This window comes from Colletes gigas, unplaced genomic scaffold (assembly GCF_013123115.1).
Source record: "Colletes gigas isolate AHSC1104 unplaced genomic scaffold, ASM1312311v1 Colletes_gigas_Sc00038, whole genome shotgun sequence".
In the NCBI taxonomy this organism is placed as follows: Eukaryota; Metazoa; Arthropoda; class Insecta; order Hymenoptera; family Colletidae; genus Colletes; species Colletes gigas.
This window is the reverse complement of record NW_025106667.1, coordinates 273,080-292,734: the sequence shown is the minus strand read 5'-3', so window position 1 is coordinate 292,734 and position 19,655 is coordinate 273,080. Positions and strand designations below refer to the sequence as shown.

The window sequence follows — 19,655 nt, the reverse complement described above, 5'->3', positions numbered from 1 at the left end:
TCTAAAAAAATTATTTTTGCTTGTAGAGGTCAATTTTAATTATTTTTAGTGAATAGACATACTCCCGAATTCCTACGCATTTTCGAGAAAAAAATTGAGAATTATGGACGAATTTTTCGGCGAAATTAAAAACTTTCAAACCCTTCTAAAAAAATTATTTTTAATTACAGAGGTCAATTTCAATTATTTTTTGTGAATAGACATACTCCCGAAATACTACGCATTTTCGAAAAAAAAATTCAAGAATGTGGACGAATTTTTCGGTGAAATTGAAAAATTTCAAATAGTTCTAAAAAAATTATTTTTGCTTGTAGAGGTCAATTTTAATTATTTTTAGTGAATAGACATACGCCCGAAATACTACGCATTTTCGAAAAAAAAATTCAAGAATGTGGACGAATTTTTCGGTGAAATTGAAAAATTTCAAATAGTTCTAAAAAAATTATTTTTGGTTGCAGAGGCCAATTTCAATCATTTTTGGTGAATAGACATACTCCCGAATTCCTACGCATTTTCGAGAAAAAAATTCAGGAAAGTGGACGAATTTTTCGGCGAAATTGAAAAATGTCAAATCATTCTAAAAAAATTATTTTTGCTTGCAGAGCCCAATTTCAATCATTTTTAGCGAATAGACCATGTTCCTGAAATCCTACGCATTTTTGAAAAAAAAATTGAGAAAGATGGACGAATTTTTCGGCGAAATTAAAAACTTTCAAATCCTTCTAAAAAAATTATTTCTAATTACAGAGGTCAATTTCAATTATTTTTTGTGAATAGACATACTCCCGAATTCCTACGCATTTTCGAGAAAAAAATTCAGGAAAGTGGACTAATTTTTCGGCGAAATTGAAAAATGTCAAATCGTTCTAAAAAAATTATTTTTGCTTGTAGAGGTCAATTTTAATTATTTTTAGTGAATAGACATACTCCCGAATTCCTACGCATTTTCGAAAAAAAAATTGAGAAAGATGGACGAATTTTTCGGCGAAATTAAAAACTTTCAAATCCTTCTAAAAAAATTATTTCTAATTACAGAGGTCAATTTCAATTATTTTTTGTGAATAGACATACTCCCGAAATACTACGCATTTTCGAAAAAAAAATTCAAGAATGTGGACGAATTTTTCGGCGAAATTGAAAAATTTCAATTCGTTCTAAAAAAAATATTTTTGCTTGCAGAGGTCAATTTCAATCATTTTTAGCGAATAGACCATGTTCCTGAAATCCTACGCATTTTTGAAAAAAAAATTGAGAAAGATGGACGAATTTTTCGGCGAAATTAAAAACTTTCAAATCCTTCTAAAAAAATTATTTCTAATTACAGAGGTCAATTTCAATTATTTTTTGTGAATAGACATACTCCCGAATTCCTACGCATTTTCGAGATAAAAATTCAGGAAGGTGAACGAATTTTTCGGCGAAATTGAAAAATGTCAAATCGTTCTAAAAAAATTATTTTTGCTTGCAGAGGTCAATTTCAATCATTTTTGGTGAATAGACATACTCCCGAAATACTACGCATTTTCGAAAAAAAAATTCAAGAATGTGGACGAATTTTTCGGTGAAATTGAAAAATTTCAAATAGTTCTAAAAAAATTATTTTTGGTTGCAGAGGCCAATTTCAATCATTTTTGGTGAATAGACATACTCCCGAATTCCTACGCATTTTCGAGAAAAAAATTCAGGAAAGTGGACGAATTTTTCGGCGAAATTGAAAAATGTCAAATCATTCTAAAAAAATTATTTTTGCTTGCAGAGCTCAATTTCAATCATTTTTAGCGAATAGACCATGTTCCTGAAATCCTACGCATTTTTGAAAAAAAAATTGAGAAAGATGGACGAATTTTTCGGCGAAATTAAAAACTTTCAAACCCTTCTAAAAAAATTATTTTTAATTACAGAGGTCAATTTCAATTATTTTTTGTGAATAGACATACTCCCGAAATACTACGCATTTTCGAGATAAAAATTCAGGAAGGTGAACGAATTTTTCGGCGAAATTAAAAACTTTCAAATCGTTCTAAAAAAATTATTTTTGCTTGCAGAGGTCAATTTCAATCATGTTTGATGAATAGACATACTCCCGAAATGCTACGCGTTTTCGAGATAAAAATTCAAGAATGTGGACGAATTTTTCGGCGAAATTGAAAAATGTCAAATCGTTCTAAAAAAATTATTTTTGCTTGTAGAGGTCAATTTTAATTATTTTTAGTGAATAGACATACGCCCGAAATACTACGCATTTTCGAAAAAAAAATTCAAGAATGTGGACGAATTTTTCGGTGAAATTGAAAAATTTCAAATAGTTCTAAAAAAATTATTTTTGGTTGCAGAGGTCAATTTCAATCATTTTTAGCGAATAGACCATGTTCCTGAAATCCTACGCATTTTTGAAAAAAAAATTGAGAAAGATGGACGAATTTTTCGGTGAAATTAAAAACTTTCAAATCCTTCTAAAAAAATTATTTTTGCTTGTAGAGGTCAATTTTAATTATTTTTAGTGAATAGACATACGCCCGAAATCCTACGCATTTTCGAGAAAAAAATTCAGGAATGTGGACGAATTTTTCGGCGAAATTGAGAAATTTCAAATCGTTCTAAAAAAATTATTTTTGGTTGCAGAGGTCAATTTCAATCATTTTTAGCGAATAGACCATGTTCCTGAAATCCTACGCATTTCTGAGAAAAAAATTTTCAACCGAAAATATAATTTGTGGCTGTAATTTGGCTTGTGCCTTTCTGGGGATTGAAAATTAATCATGCTTTCATATCTTTGGTCTCGTCTATCTCGCATTTATCCATGATTTGCTGTAATTAAAAAAAAAAAAGTATCGTGGTGTTATAATATAACACATTGGAGAAGTTTGGCCATTTGTTGTGCGTTTGTATATCTATACGAGAGCAACGGCAAAACAGTTGGTAAACGATAGCAATATAAAGTTGGAGACAACAAAGTCGTGGAACAAATTTCCTCCCGCTGTTTCCCGTTTTCTATGACAATTTCACCGCGGTGACCAATTACACAGTGACGTCCGTTTAACAGGAAATCGATGGCGCGACGGTTCGCGTACACGGGGAAGAATCGACTGGAAACAAACTACGGACTGATTTATTACCCATCACGAGACACGTAGCCGGCTGCGAAGTAGTCGAGTACGTCGCGTTAATTTCGACGTATCCCTGTTGCTCTACGGAAGGTTCCTCCGCTGGATCACCGGAAGCTTCCAAACCGTCGACAGGATCCGTGCTCTCCTCCAGCGACGGTGTGTAATTACTTTCTATCGTCGTCGATGGGAGGTAGGAGGGGCCTGCGGAGGGATCGGTGCTCGGATTGTAATTCTGCCACCAACAATATACTTCACCGGCGACGCAGAGACAATGAGAGTTCGGGTCGTAGGATGGTATCTGGAACACGAAGAGAAAATTCATATGTACGCTGAGCAATCTGCATACCGGGAAGATGCTCCGCGTTGCACGCAAACTTAAACTCTTTCTACAGTTCTACGATTTAACATATACGATATAGGGTATTCCCCATTTTTCCGTACACACTTTAGGGTCATTCCATGCGAAGTCGGACACCTTTCGGTGTACCACGTCGGATTTTGTTCTACTTTGAATATGTTGTAGTATTTAGTGATATATAAACGTATCTCGAAGGATTTTTAAAAATTTTAAAAATTGTTGGTTTCACATCTGTTTGAAATATAGAGATCACTTTTTTTCAATAAATAATAGCTGCTAAAGTAAGGAAGTTATAAAAATGAAATTTTAGGTACTTGTAGCAGACCCATGGGAGTATCAAATAAAAATTATTTCAATTAAAAAAAAAATTTTTTTAACTATTTATTTTGCAATTGTTTACGACAAATGTCATTTTTTTTATAGCGGGGAAATATTTAAAAATCTGAAAAAAAAATGGACATATAGTCCTGTTTGTCCCCTTCACGGACCAAGTTTTAAAAATACGGACACTTTAAAATTGGCCTTATAAAAATTAATTTAATGGAACGCTGCGTCGCGTCGTGGCACGCTGGCTCGAACGGCCAAGTCGCGCGGTGCCTGCAACCGCCAAGCGGCTATACCTGCTATTGTTATACATAGAGTGTTGGACTGCTGGAAGGTGTAACAGTTATTGGACACTCACTCTTTGTCAATGACACTTAGCATTATACACATTTAAGTTGTCAATATTCAATGGGATAGGATGTTCAATGTTCTAGTGGGATAGGATATGATGGGATGTGATAGGATTAGGTTCTGGTTAAGAAATAATGGTTGGATTGTACCAATGATCATCTACAGGTTTAAATTGTTTGTTATAAAATGACTTACTTCATAATAGCTACAACTTTTGATTTTTCACTGTCTGAATAAATTCGGGCAGTTAAATGTGTTACTTCTTTGGTTGGAGTAAATGAATGAAAATTACGTGTTCCACAGATTGTTGTAGCCAGTTCACGTCTTTCCAGCAAGAATTCCGAATTGCGACGCAGCGTTCCATTCAATTAATTTTTATAAGGCCAATTTTAAAGTGTCCGTATTTTTAAAACTTGGTCCGTGAAGGGGACAAACAGGACTATATGTCCATTTTTTTTTCAGATTTTTAAATATTTCCCCGCTATAAAAAAAATGACATTTGTTGTAAACAATTGCAAAATAAATAGTTAAAAAAATTTTTTTTTTAATTGAAATAATTTTTATTTGATACTCCCATGGGTCTGCTACAAGTACCTAAAATTTCATTTTTATAACTTCCTTACTTTAGCAGCTATTATTTATTGAAAAAAAGTGTGCTCTATATTTCAAACAGATGTAAAACCAACAATTTTAAAAATTTTTTAAAATCCTTCGAGATACGTTTATATAGCACTAAAGACTACAACATATTCAAACTAGAACAAAATCCGACATGGTACTCCGAAAGGTGTCCGACTTCGCATGGAATTACCCTTTAGCAGTGTGTTCTACTGTTGGAGCCCAAGGAAGAACACGAGTTAGTGGCGCTAGACTTGTTTAACACTAGAAAGACTGAAATTTAGTATATAAATACACTGCATTGTGAAAGAATAACTAATGTGTAAAGAAATTTGTGTATGTTGGGAATGTTGGCAAACATGCATGTGTTGGAGGGATTTCATTTTTCCTTCCTTGGCAGGCGTGCGCGTAGTCTTTTGTTTTTCTATATAGCCGAACGCAGTTGAGAGTATCCTGTACGAAAATGATCCATGTTATATGTAAATAAACGTAACCTTAAAACGTATGTGTCGTTGGTTGTTTAAACTCTGTAACCTCTGCTACAGTGTAAAATTAATTTTTAATATTTTTTATATTATTCACAGTTATACAGGGTGTTCGGCCACCTCTAGCAAAAATTTTAATGAGCGATAGTAGAGGCCAAAATAAGACAAAAATCAAGAATACCAATTTGTTGATGGAAGCTTCGTTAAAAAGTTATTAACGTTTAAAGTGCCGCCCTTACTGAATTTTTTTCTCGAAAATGCGCAAGATCTCGGGGGTATGTCTATTCACCAAAAATGACTGTAATTGAACCCTACAACCAAAAATAATTTTTCCACAACGATTTGCAATTTTTTAATTTTCTCGAATAATTTCACACCTTCTCTATTTTTTTTCTCGAAAGTTTGCAGGATTTCGTGGGTATGTCTAATGACAAAAACTGATTGTAATTGACCCCCGCAATCGAAAATAATTTTTCCACAACGATTTGCAATTTTTTTTCTCCGTTGAAAAATTTAAGCACCTAATTGGATTTTCAGTAAGGAATTTTTTTCTCGAAAGTGCGTACGATTTCGGAGGTATGTGTAATGATAAAAAATGATTGTAATTGATCCCCGCAACCGAAAATAATTTTTTTAGAACGATTTGAAAAATTTTTTTTCGCCGAAAAATTTCAGCACCTACTCGATTTTTTTTCTCGAAAGTAGATAGGATTTCGGAGGTATGTGTACTCACCAAAAATGATTGTAGTTGACCCCCGCAACCGAAAATAATTTTTCCAGAACGATTTGAAATTTTTGAATTTAATTGTTAATAACTTTTTAACGAAGCTTCTATCAACAAATTAGTATTCTTGATTTTCGTCTTATTTTGGCCTCTACTATCGCTCATTAAAATTTTTGCTAGAGGTGGCCGAACACCCTGTATAACAAGTTATTAGTAAACGTATTACGTTCATTGTTAAAATAGAAATAAATGTGTTGAGATAATAATAGTGAGTTGTTTAGAACGAACCAAACACAACAGAAAATAATCTCCATAATTTACAGCATTCTTTGAAAATAATACCTTGGACCAAAAATTATTTCGCTTTATTTTTCACTGATTTTTGATGAAGTTGTGTTACACGAGTTAATGGCGTAGACTTGTTTAACACTAGAAAGACTGAAACTTAGTATATACCTACACTGCATTGTGAAAGAATAACTAATGTGTAAAGAAATTTGTTTGAAATTAATTTTTAATATTTTTTATATTATTTACAGTTATATAACAAGTTATTAGTAAACGTATTACGTTCATTGTTAAAATAGAAATAAATGTGTTGAGATAATAATAGTGAGTTGTTTAGAACGAACCAAACACAACAGAAAATAATCTCCATAATTTACAGCATTCTTTGAAAATAATACCTTGGACCAAAAATTATTTCGCTTTATTTTTCACTGATTTTTGATGAAGTTGTGTTTTAATGTTTTGACTGTCCAAACTGAACAAAGTGGTGCAGCATTGTTAGGGTTATATGTTATCACTAGACTGCGGATCTTTATGCTAATTCACATTTTTATTAATAGAATTAATGAAACCCCTAAATATAATAATTCGTATCTTACTTTAAGTATTTATATTTTTGCATATTAAATGCATTCTGTAGTTTTTTCAGGATTAAAATTTCCCATAAATGCATAAACATCCGCAGTCTAGTTATCACGTGCGTATGTTTTCAAGAATCTTGATATAGACAGGAGCAGAAAACACACGACTGCGAATGTATCGCTGTATCTTAGTTGCAGAATGTCACATTTTCAGTGTATAATCCAATTCGAAAGAAAGGGAGAGGGTTGAAAGCAGCAGACGACGAAAACCATATCGTTAATTACTGTGTATTCTCCGGCGTAACGAAGAAACGTGCACGTGGCACTCGAGAACCATTGGAAGTCGTCTCGCAAGCACTAATTAATAATATTGACATGGCGGTGCGACAGAAACGCTTAAAAGAAAAAGCAAAGGGAAGCTGGAGGGGAAATGAAGCACGAGCGATGTCTGCGCGCTGAAAATGAATAGGATGTCGAGAAACATCGCATAAAGGAAGTAGTCTCATTTAAATGCAAAAAAAAAAGAGAAAAATCGGGAGAAGCAGAGGGGAAGAGAAAGCCCTCGGTGTGATTAATTTCGGAAAATTGGAGATGCGTCGACTTCTGATCTAGTCTCGTGGGGTCTGGGTTAGGCGTTACCTGATAACGCGCCACCCCCGTTAATTGGACACCGACGCCATATCGAGAGATGTTGCTCTCGTTCGGGGATGTCTGATGAATGACGGACGGAATATTTCGCGCGTCTGAATTGTCACTCTTGCGCGTTTCTGACGGCGACGCTCGTTGGAATTTTCACGCGTCCCTACTTCCGGAACGTGGATATTTTTATTTCTCGCGCGACGCGAAAATACTCCCATTTCGAGCGGATTTCCATTAATCGAGGACATTTCTTATTCGTGTCACGACGTAAGTAAAATCGTAAATAACTGAATTACAGTAAAGCTTCATTTATTCGAACGAAATTTCTGTCAGTGCTCTATAAATTTTTATAATTATAAATACTCAATAGTATACATAAATTAGTATAAATAGTACTCAATATATATTTATAAATAAAATATAGAAATAAAATATATTTTTCCTTTGTTTTCGTCGTTTTTGACACACCTCAAATAGCAATGATTGTAATAATGACTTAGTTTCCATTTTTAAAGGAATGATTCTTAAAATGAACGTTGTTTTGGGGTTGGAGCGTTCATCTTTCGTACAGTGGAGGCGATAACAGATATTTTTTTTTTTTTATATGCTTCACTGGCTCTAAATTGAGAGGGATAGAAATGTTCAACTTACGAATCACGTCTGGGGTTCATTTTAAGAACCATCACTCTACAGTTATTAAATGGGAGAAAATAAAATTAATCCACAGTGCTTGCAAGACTTAAAATACCTAGTATTTGTAAAGTCTTCAAGGAAAGATCATTAATTTTGTTTATAATTAACAAAATTGTATACAGTATTAATTAATATTTCACATTAATACTTGGTGTTTGTTAAATAGTATAAAATATTTGTAGTTATTTTTAGTCTTTCAAATAAAGAGTTTCTTTTCTAAGCTTTACCAAATTACTGTCCACACAGGTTAGGTTAGGTTTGGGTTAGGTTTGGGTTAGGTCTGGGTTAGATCTGGGTTAGGTCTGGGTTAGGTCTTGGTTAGGTCTGGGTTAGGTCTTGGTAAGGTCTTGGTTAGGACTGGGTTAGGTCTGGTTTAGGTCTTGGTTAGGTTTGGGTTAGGTCTGGGTTAGGTCTGGAATGATTCTTAAAATGAACGTTGTTCCAGGGTTGACGCGTTCATCTTTCGTACAGTGGAGGCGATAACAGATATTTTTTTTTTTTATATGCTTCACTGGCTCTAAATTGAGAGGGATAGAAATGTTCAACTTAGGAATCACGTCTGGGGTTCATTTTAAGAACCATCACTCTACAGTTATTAAATGGGAGAAAATAAAATTAATCCACAGTGCTTGCAAGACTTAAAATACCTAGTATTTGTAAAGTCTTCAAGGAAAGATCATTAATTTTGTTTATAATTAACAAAATTGTATACAGTATTAATTAATATTTCACATTAATACTTGGTGTTTGTTAAATAGTATAAAATATTTGTAGTTATTTTTAGTCTTTCAAATAAAGAGTTTCTTTTCTAAGCTTTACCAAATTACTGTCCACACAGGTTAGGTTAGGTTTGGGTTAGGTCTGGGTTAGGTCTTGGTTAAATCTGGGTTAGGTCTGGGTTAGGTCTTGGTTAGGTCTGGGTTAGGTCTTGGGTAAGGTCTGGGTTAGGACTGGGTTAGGTCTGGTTTAGGTCTTGGTTAGGTTTGGGTTAGGTCTAGTTTAGGTCTGGGTTAGGTCTGGTTTAGGTCTTGGTTAAATCTGGGTTAGGTCTAGTTTAGGTCTTGGTTAGGTCTTGGTTAGGTCTGGGTTAGGTCTGGTTTAGGTCTTGGTTAGGTTTGGGTTAGGTCTGGGTTAGGTCTATATATATACATCTCGTGTTTACTTATAGTGAATCATTAACGATAACAGTTCATAAATGCTAGAAATAGTATATTAATCAGTAATTCAGAAGTATTCTTGGCAGATAGGTTCTATGGAAACGAATTTTATGTGGTCAGATTGTCAAAGAACCTAAAACCTAAAAAACAATTAAAGCATGCTACTTCAGCAAATTCAAATATGTTCCAATCACATTTTATAATGTTGAATATTAGTTGTCAGCTTATAATTTGACTTTAATCGATAAATACCATCAACTAATTGTATGACAATATTGAAAAAATACTCGTAACATATTGTAATTTAAATTATAATTGATTATTATTATATTTAGGTAATAAATTATTTGAACATACTTTGAATACATTTTGCATATTCCCGAATATTTTGGCGTATCATTGAAACATATTCGACATATGTCACCTACATATTTTGACATATTTTATTACACACATAATGTATTGTAAATTATATATTTTCGAATGAATTTTAATCAAGTACCGGAAGTACTAGAGATCACATTCACGTCTCTGGAATAATGTTATTAATTTACAAAATAATTATTCTGTCTGAAGTAAAGCTACATTACGCTATCCTTCGAATAATTACTGAGAGCTTCCATCCATGTACTCGCGAAACCGTGTTTTAATATAAATAATAAGCAAGCGGTACGACTTAGGTATGTGCATATACAGGGTGTCTCATTCGACTCGTACATCTTAAATATCTCTTAAATGTCATTTTGAGAAAATATTAAAACAGAAAAAGTAATCGATTCGAATGAACAAACGTTACGATTGGAAAAATCATTTTACAAAATTTCAGCCGTCAACCTTTTTTAGACACGTGATTCTATAAAATGGTGGCAAATTTTCAGTTTCAATTGTCTTTGAAACGAAACTTCAAACGACACAATTTTATTCTTTATTTTTTATTTGTTTTTGTTTTCATTTCGTGTAGCATCACGCCCAGTCAGTTGTATTATAGATATTAGTAGGTACACCCTGTACATTTACGTTACGTCGATCGATTAGTTGCGTGAAATTTGAGGAATCTTACGCTGGAAGGTCGCGGCATCTATCCATCGGTCTTCGAACGTTCCAGGACGTAACAGATACTCTAGATGTTCTATATTCAAGGTCGCGTAAAGGTCAAGCTATTATAAATCATTGTATTTAAATTCAACTAAAACAACACCTTGATAAAAGTACATACAGAGTACAGAAAATCCAGAAATTCATGAAATTAAATGAATGTAGTCAAACAATCATAATAGAACGCTCAGTGGAAGACTTTTAGTTTAACAAATGTTCCAAATAGTGTTCATATGTTGAATTTTTGTTAGTCGACAAATAAAAGATCAGCACATACAATTATTTGACATTTTTTTATATTTTTCAGCGTTGTAGGAATATCGTTGTAAACTAAAATCGCAAAAAGTTTATTCGCGAATAACGAATAAAAATTCGTGAATTAGCTTTTGTTCCACGAAATGTCAATTTAAAGAGACCTGTCGATTAATTCTAATTTACGAACGAATTTATTCATTTAATTTTAAAATATAAAATTTCTATTCGTTATTCTCGAATGAAATTCGTCCAACTCTGTTATAAACAACTGCATTTGCAGACACTCGCTCACAAAAGTTTACCGACGCTGCATTAGGCGAACGGGTGAACTATCGAGAACTTGCAACGAATCCAGCGTCGAAGGAACTTTTCATTTAACATTTTACGTGCTTTAAGTGCATTGTGAGCTGAACATCCCATCATGCTGATACCACACACGATTTTTCTTAGGTAAAAGAATTTCTAAACAAAATTTGCACGTATTTGATCTCAATAAAAAAATAGTCATTTTCATTTCGATGAGATTCATGGTGGAAAGAAATATGAATCAGATGGAATATTCATCGGGCACTGGTCTTACTTAATCTTATTATGAAAATTAGAAAAAACGAGGAAACCTAATCGTAGCTTTGTTTTAAAAGATAAGTGTGACGAATATAACTAGTTTTCTCTCAAGGTTGCATTCTGTCTCTGATCCAATATATGTAGTTCTCATGTAGGTACATGCACGAGTACAAGTGTTCGTATCCAACGATTTGATACCCTATCACATTCATTTCCTGATAAAATGTATCATGTTCTTGTCTCAATGACCTAAATATGTATACGAAGGACAAAGTTCCAATGCCATTTCCCCTATGCACAAAAGACGGATTATTTATCAAAGAATTGCATCCACGTGCCTACACGTTAGAGTCACTGGGGATTTATTCATAAAAGCATGCCATATAATTCACCTTGCTTCCGCAATTCCAGATAAAGTTTTTCAATTCTTTTGATCGAGTTTTATTATGTACATTCGAAAAAGCTAATATTTTATGTGTTCTCTTTATAAGAATTCTTTCGTTTAATTCACTGTTCAACACAAATTTTGTTTTTCCGTACCCACTAGGTGATACTTGTAGAGCTCTGTTTCCTAAACACGAATGTGATAATGGAATTGCTGTATCACCCTCAGTTTTTGAAAAACACGAGTTTTTGTGAAAACGTCCAATTTTTGGCAAAAACGAGGTATTACGCGAAAATTAAAAACATCAGACAGTTCCACTTGATCTTAAAAGATAGAGGAGAGATTCTTGAATATGCTAACATCGATAGTTATAATATTTTGTGATTTTGAACGGTTGTAAATGATCGCCAAAGTTTGAAAAAGTGTCGAAGTACGTACTTTACACACAATACTTTTGCATATTTACGAAAAGTTCTTTACCTGACACGAAATTTATACGCAGGATCTGATTCTGCAGACATTTCTGAGGAAGAAACTATTCAACAGAAGTGTAGAAGCCGTTCTCAATTGCCACAGGTCGAAAAAATGTGTATTGGCAATGCGTGCACGACGTTTTACCGCCACGCGGCCATCGCTTGCCTATTTCGGCGCGGCAGTGCCGTAGCTACCTACAACCGAAACTGGTATAATGGTGCAATAGGGTATGCCCTCTGTATACAGGGTGTTCGGCAACCCTTGGGAAAAATTTTAGTGGGGGATTCTAGAGGCCAAAATAAGACGAAAATTAAGAATATTAATTTGTTGAGGAAGGCTTCGTTAAAAAGTTATTAACAATTAAATTCAACAATTTCAAATCGTTCTGGAAAAATTATTTTAGGTTGCAGGGTCGATTATAATCATTTTTGGTGAATAGACATACCCTCGAAATCCTACCCACTTTCTAGAAAAAAATTCGAGAAGTTGAGAAATTTTTTGACAAAATTAAAAAATTTCAAATCGTCGTGGAAAAATTATTTTTAGTTGCAGGAGTCAATTACTATCATTTTTTATCATTAGACATACCCTCAAAATCCTATCCACTTTCGAGAAAAAAATTTGAGAATGCGTGAAATTTTTCGAGAAAATTAAAAAATTTTAAATCGTTCCGAAAAAATTATTTTTGGTTGCAGGGGTCAATTACAATCATTTTTGGTCAATACGTATACCCTCGAATTCCTACGCACTTTCGAGAAAAATATTCATTACAGAAAATATAGTTTCTGGCCAGAAATGCTACCCCCATGCGAATGTTTAAAATGTCATAACTCCTAAACGGATTGGACGATTTTAATGTTTAAAAAAGCAAACTACGCGTATTTTGCTAAGGAATACGTGGCAATTCCAAAAATATTCGAAAAGTTATTTCTTGGCTCCGCAAAATGAGAAAAACCCCATAAAAATGGTGTAATTTTCAAACAGCCATAACTCCTACAATAGTGAATATATTTCGATGAAACTTTTTTCTGAAGTAGAGCTCCATGGGTACCTACAAAAAAATATTAGACAACTTTTCTGTAGGGCGTCAAACAAAATGACTAAAAATGAAAAACGAATTTTTAAGAAAAATCAACAGTGCCTTAATTTTTCAGGGAAAATGAAAGGTTTCAAATCATTCTGGAAAAATTATTTTCGATTGCGGGGGTCAATTACAATCATTTTTGGTGAATAGACATACCCCCGAAATCCTGTCCATTTTTGAGAAAAAAATTCGGTACAGGCGGAACTTTAAACGTTAATAACTTTTTAACTAAGCCTCCATCAACAAATTGGTGTTCTTGATTTTCGTTTTATTTTGGCCTCTAGAATCTCCCATTAAAATTTTTCCCAGAGGTGGCCGAACACCCTGTATAGTATGTTTGATTTTTTTTGTAACTTTTATTGCTTAATATATTTGTATACTATAGGATACTAATCACTGAATAATATTTTCAAAATCCATGCAAACTTATCAATGAAATCGCTCGAACATGTACGCTTTCCTTAGAAAGATCTGGAGTAAATCCTTGCTATTCACACTTCGCTCTTAGGAATATCATTCCTATTCTGTGAGGCAATCCAACAATAAAATGTTGTTTATTTTTTTACGGCTTTATATTTAAAAAACCATTCATATACATACAATGAACATCGAAATTGTTTAGAAATGGAAATGATCGAGAAATGTTTTGTACAAATTCACAAACAGATTAAAAAATCAAAAATGATAAACATATAGAGGAATTGGGAGCCCAAGATATTATCGGTGTCGCATCCATTATGCGTAGCTACGGCACTGCCGAGCCGAGGTACTGTCCTCCGCTCACTTGAAGTCCCGCGGGACGGCACAGGGGCAAGGGGAGTCGGACCGCCCATTTATCTGTCTTGCTCACTTGCTCTCAGACAGTCCACATGTGTGTGTAACTGCCGCGACGAATAGCGAGCTAGAGGCCAATGTGTGCGTGGGAATACGTGTGCCCCTTCTACTTCTCCCGCATTCCTTCCGCGGGGCTTCAAGTGAGCGGAGGACAGTAGGCAAGCGATGGCCGCGTGGCGGTAAAACGCCGTGCACGTGTTGACAATACACATTGTCTCGACCTGTGACAATTGAGAACGGCTTCTACACTTCTGTTGAATAGTTTCTTCCTCAGAAATGTCTGCAGAATCAGATCCTGTGTATAAATTTCGTGTCAGGTAAAGAACTTTTCGTAAATATGCAAAAGTATTGTGTATAAAGTACGTACTTCGACACTTTTTCAAACTTCGGCGATCATTTACAACCGTTCAAAAGCACAAAATATTATAACTATCGATGTTAGCATATTCAGAAATCTCTCCTCTATCTTTTAAGATTAAGTGGAACTGTCTGATGTTTTTAATTTTCGCGTGCTACAGCAATTCCATTTTCACATTCGTGTTTAGGGTACGAAGCTCTATAAGAATTACCTAGTGAATATTGAAAAACAGAAAACAAAATTTAATTTGTAGAACAGTGATTATTTATACAAAGGAACACTATACATATACACATATGGATTTAGTTATTTTAATATTTTAATGATTAGACTGCGGATTTTTATGCAAATTCATATTTTGATTAATAGAATTAACGGAATGAGAGCTTTGTAGAGGGTTGTTTCAATCCTTAAATATATTAATTCGTATCTTGCTTTGGGTATTCCTTATATTTTTGTATATTAAGTGCACTCTGTAGTTTTTCGAAAATTAAAATTTCTCATAAATGCATAAACATCCGCAGTTTTAATAATAATTATTGAAATAACGCAATTTATCAATTAATTCATGTTAAAATAAAAAGTTCATTTAAAACTGATGGGTTATGAAAGTCAAAGTTATCCTATTTTTTAAAAAATTTTCGACCTTCACAATCGTACGAATTATTGGATCTGAAAATATGGAGAATAAATGCAATGTTTGTTTACGCACCGTCTGGCTGTGGGAGTACGTGTTTCCCTCGACGACGCATTTTTTTATAAACAGTTCCTCGGTTGTAAATTCGTTGAAATTGTCTTCCTGAACCGCGATGTCCACCTCACCGAGGAGAACCTGGCCGGTTGTTCTTGCTGGAACTAAAAAAAACAACCGACATTAGAGAACGTAAATCTATACTATTATATAAAGAAAGAGCCGATTTTTATGTTCGCGCAAAACTCAAGACCTATTGAACCGATCTTCCTCAAATTTTTACACGTTATTCCTGCATACTCTAGGACGGACATAGGCTATGTAGCATGTCTCAGAAGCGCGTTATTAACATGTAATTTATATGCAAAGATTTCATGTGTACGACTGTTTGGCAGACCACGTGACCCCTGTATACGACAGTCTACTTGCGCGCGCATGCGCATATTCGGCCCGCGCGATACCTCGCTCATAGCAGTACTACGATGTTACCGCCAGGTGGCGAAGCTTCTCGAGCGCTTTCTCGCGAGAGAATTGAATTATCGCGGATATATATGTCAGGACGATCGTCTGGTCATAAATTGGGAGTGTCAGAGTGAGTGGTCAGTGGACTCGACTTTGGGACTCCGTGAGGAACGGACCACCCCGTAGCGAAAGCGACCGAGCAGAGCAGCGAATAACGAAAAGCGAACGACACCGTAATAATACCAGTGGAAGCGCCAGCCAGTGAAGTGCCGAACCATTTTGGACCGAGGCCCAAAAGGCAACACCAGGAGGTGCCCTCCAGAATCAAGCTGGCCACAGGGCCAAACAAAACTAAACACCTCCATCGTCAGGCAGCGCGATGGGAAGGTGAACCATACGCGCCAATAACAGTTAGGAGGAGAGCAACCTCGCTCTCCGACTCAAGTAGAGCAACGCCAATCTCCACCGCCGCCACCACAAGCACGAACATGGACACGTCCAAACCAACAACATCTACATACTCCAATATCTCCGCGGACGGATTCATCCTACCCCGAACAAAAATGACATCGAAGGAAGCATCCGCCGACGATTCCGGAGCACCGACGCGCCCTGCCACCCAGCCAACGCCCATCAGTAACAGATTCGCCGCCCTGGCGGACATCTTTGACATCAGCAACGACGCCAACTCACAACCTACCCCCAAGGAGCAGGTAACGCCACCTAACGACCCAACTACAACTGCAGCCCAAGGTAAGCCGCCACCTATATTCATACACACGCATATCAAAGACCACAACGGTCTCTGCAACCTGATAAAATCCACCATCGATAGCAAGTTTGAGGTGAAATACCTTTCTAATCAAGCCAAAGTCACCCTGGCCTCTACACCCGACTTCCTAGCTACCAAAAACCTCCTAACCGTTAGCAATATTCAATATCACACATACTCCCTGACAGCGGGAAAAACAATTGCCGTAGTTCTCAAAGGACTCCCCAAACTCCCGACGGACGAAATTCTAGCGGAATTACAGGCGAAGGGCCTAAACGCCCTTTCCTGCTCTGAACTCAAACGGAAAATACCCAGCTATCTCGCGACATACAAAGTAGTTTTTGCTAAAGGCACCACCCTGCAGCAAATTAACCACGTTAGGAATGTAGCTTACACCCGAGCATACTGGGAGAAATATAATAGCTCCCGCCCGTACATCCAGTGCTACCGATGCCAGGCATTCGGACACTCCTCCTCCAACTGCACCAAAGCACACAATTGCCTAAAGTGTGCGGGCAAACACAGCACCAAAGAGTGCACCAAACCCCCCACAACCCCAGCCACATGTTGCAACTGTGGAGGCTCCCACCCGGCCAACTATAGCCAGTGCCCTTCCCTCTTAGCATTCCTCAAGAAACGTTCCACTGCACAAAACCCCCCACCACAAGCGAACAAAACGTCACCAACAACCAACCCCACTCCCTGCAGCGTGCCCCCACCAATAACACTCACACCCCCCCCCAGCAAAGCCTTCCCACAGTAACCCCCAGAAAAACATACGCCAGTATCACCGCCCAAAACAGACAGACTTCACAACCGGACCTCTCAAGCTTATTCGCTAATGCTCAAGCCATCAATGAAATCCTGGACGTAAATAGCATGGCCGCAGCCCTCGACTTTCTGTACACAAAACTCAGCACATGTAACTCTAAAGTTCAGAAACTTCAAGCGTTCCTTGAAGCCGCCGAACTCATAAATGGCTAACTTACCCCCCAAGATACTTCTCTGGAATGCAACCAGCATCATCAACAAAACCTCTGAGCTCCAAATATTCCTCGAACAACAACAAATTCAATTAGCCCTAATCACTGAAACCTGGCTCAAACCCACCGATGACATCCGCTTCCCCAGATACAATGTAATTAGGAAAGACCGACACACGCCACATGGAGGAGTAGCAATCATCATCCACCAGAACCTCAAGTACGACACTCTCCCCCAACCCTTCCTAGACAGAGTAGAGGGCATCTTCATCAAACTCACCACTAACCCCAAAATCATTCTCGGAGCAGCCTACCTCCCCCCAAACAAACGTTTTTCCCAGCATGACCTGGACACCCTAACCTCCCACAACCAAAAGTTCATCATCGGGGGTGACTTCAATGCCAAGCACCCCTGCTGGAACAACATCACCACCAACAGTAACGGCAAAGCACTGTACACCCACATGACCAAAAACTCCTACCACATCCTCAACAGTGATACCTACTCCCACAAACAGCCTCACGCTAGACCATCCAATATAGACATCTTCTTAACCAACTCCACCCACTACTCCGAATGCCACACAATACACGACCTCCCCTCCAACCACCTCCCAATAATCCTCCAGCACACCAACAATCACACCCAATTCACAAACTGCACCCTCTCCACCACTGACTGGCACCTATTCCGCTCCCAGGGGAACAACTACCCCATAAACCCGCACCTAAACTCTACCCCGGAAATAGACAGAGAAATAACCAAAATTCAAACCTCAATAAGAAAAAACTTCAACAGAGCAACCACCACCACGCATGCCTACCACAAAACTATAAAACCAGACACCGAGCTACTGAACCTCATAAAACTACGCAACAGATACAGACGCAAATTCCAAAACACAGCCAACCCACTACACAGACATCTCCGAAACACTCTCACCAGCCAAATCCAATCCAAGATCCGAGAACTAAAGAACACAGCATGGCAGCACAAAATCTCCCAAATAGCTAACAATCCCAACAGACTCTGGACGACATACAAATCCCTAAAACAAACCAAAAACACAATTCCACCACTCAACGACGGCAACACCATAGCTTACACCAACGCAGACAAAACGGAATCACTTGCCAGAGCTTTCCACCTCCCACCCAGCATACTCAACAATTCTTCCATCGATCAGGAAACTGAGCAGTTCATCCACAAGCTAAACAACACCCCATCAAACACCACAGCCATCACCCCCCAACTAATCCACAGACTGATTAAGAACTTAAAAAACAAAAAATCCCCTGGCCCTGACAAAATAACAGCCATCCAACTAAAACACCTTCCTCCCAGAATGACCCTCCAACTCTACTACATCTTCAGGCAGTCATACCACCTAGCCTATTTCCCCACTGCCTGGAAAACAGCTCGCATAATACCTTTTCCCAAACCCAAGAAATCCGCACTAAACCCATACAACTACAGGCCAATTAGCCTGCTGAGCCTACTCGGAAAAATCCTAGAAAAAATAATTCTCATCCAAGTCAATGCACACCTCTCCTCCAACAACATCCTAATTCAAGAACAATTTGGTTTCAGAGCCAAACACTCCACCGTCCAGCAAGCCCTAAGGCTACAGGAGGACATTGCGCTGGAGGTGAACAAGAACCGGACGGTGGTCCTAGTTCTACTAGACCTCCAGAAGGCCTTCGACACCGTCTGGCACAATGGCCTCCTCCTCAAACTGCACCACATCAACCTCCATATCCACCTAATCAAAATAATCCAAAATTACCTCACGGACAGGCTCACCACAGTCTCCTACAATGGTTCCATCTCCTCACCCAGACTCCTGCACACCGGGGTACCCCAGGGATCAGTCCTGGGACCCATCCTATTCAACATCTACATCAACGACATTCCCAAAAGCACCAACACAAAACTAGCCCTGTACGCAGACGACACAGCCATCTACTCCTCCTCGTGGCAAATCAAACTGGCAACCAAGCACACACAAAACCACCTCGACAACATCCTCCGATTCACCACCACATGGAAGCTAGCGCTAAATCCAACCAAAACAGAAGCAATTTTTTTCACCCCAAAAAGGCTAAAGAACCCTGACAAACTAATAGTAAGCAACCACCCTATCAACTGGTCCTCCAAAGTAAAATACCTAGGAATATGGTTTGACAACAAGTTAAAATGGCAACACAACTCCAAGGACAGAGCCTGCAAAAGCTTAGGGATCCTCCGTATTCTCTACCCGTTCCTAGCACGAAACAGCCCGCTTCCTATCCCACTAAAAATCCGACTTTACAAAACCTGCATCCGCCCCATCCTAACTTACGGCGCACCAGTATGGTGCACCGCCGCAAGGA

General features: G+C 37.2%; 1 protein-coding gene across 1 annotated transcript in view; it reads right to left on the bottom strand.

Moving 5' to 3' along the window:
* LOC122402613 overlaps window positions 1-19,655 on the bottom strand; it is a 105,077-nt gene that overhangs the window by 560 nt on the left and 84,862 nt on the right. The window contains exons 2-3 of the mRNA XM_043405533.1: window positions 15,087-15,229; window positions 3,117-3,405 (exon numbers count right to left, since the gene is read on the bottom strand). Of these exons, the coding sequence (XP_043261468.1) occupies window positions 3,117-3,405; window positions 15,087-15,229 (432 nt within the window). The remainder of the gene's footprint in view (window positions 1-3,116; window positions 3,406-15,086; window positions 15,230-19,655) is intronic.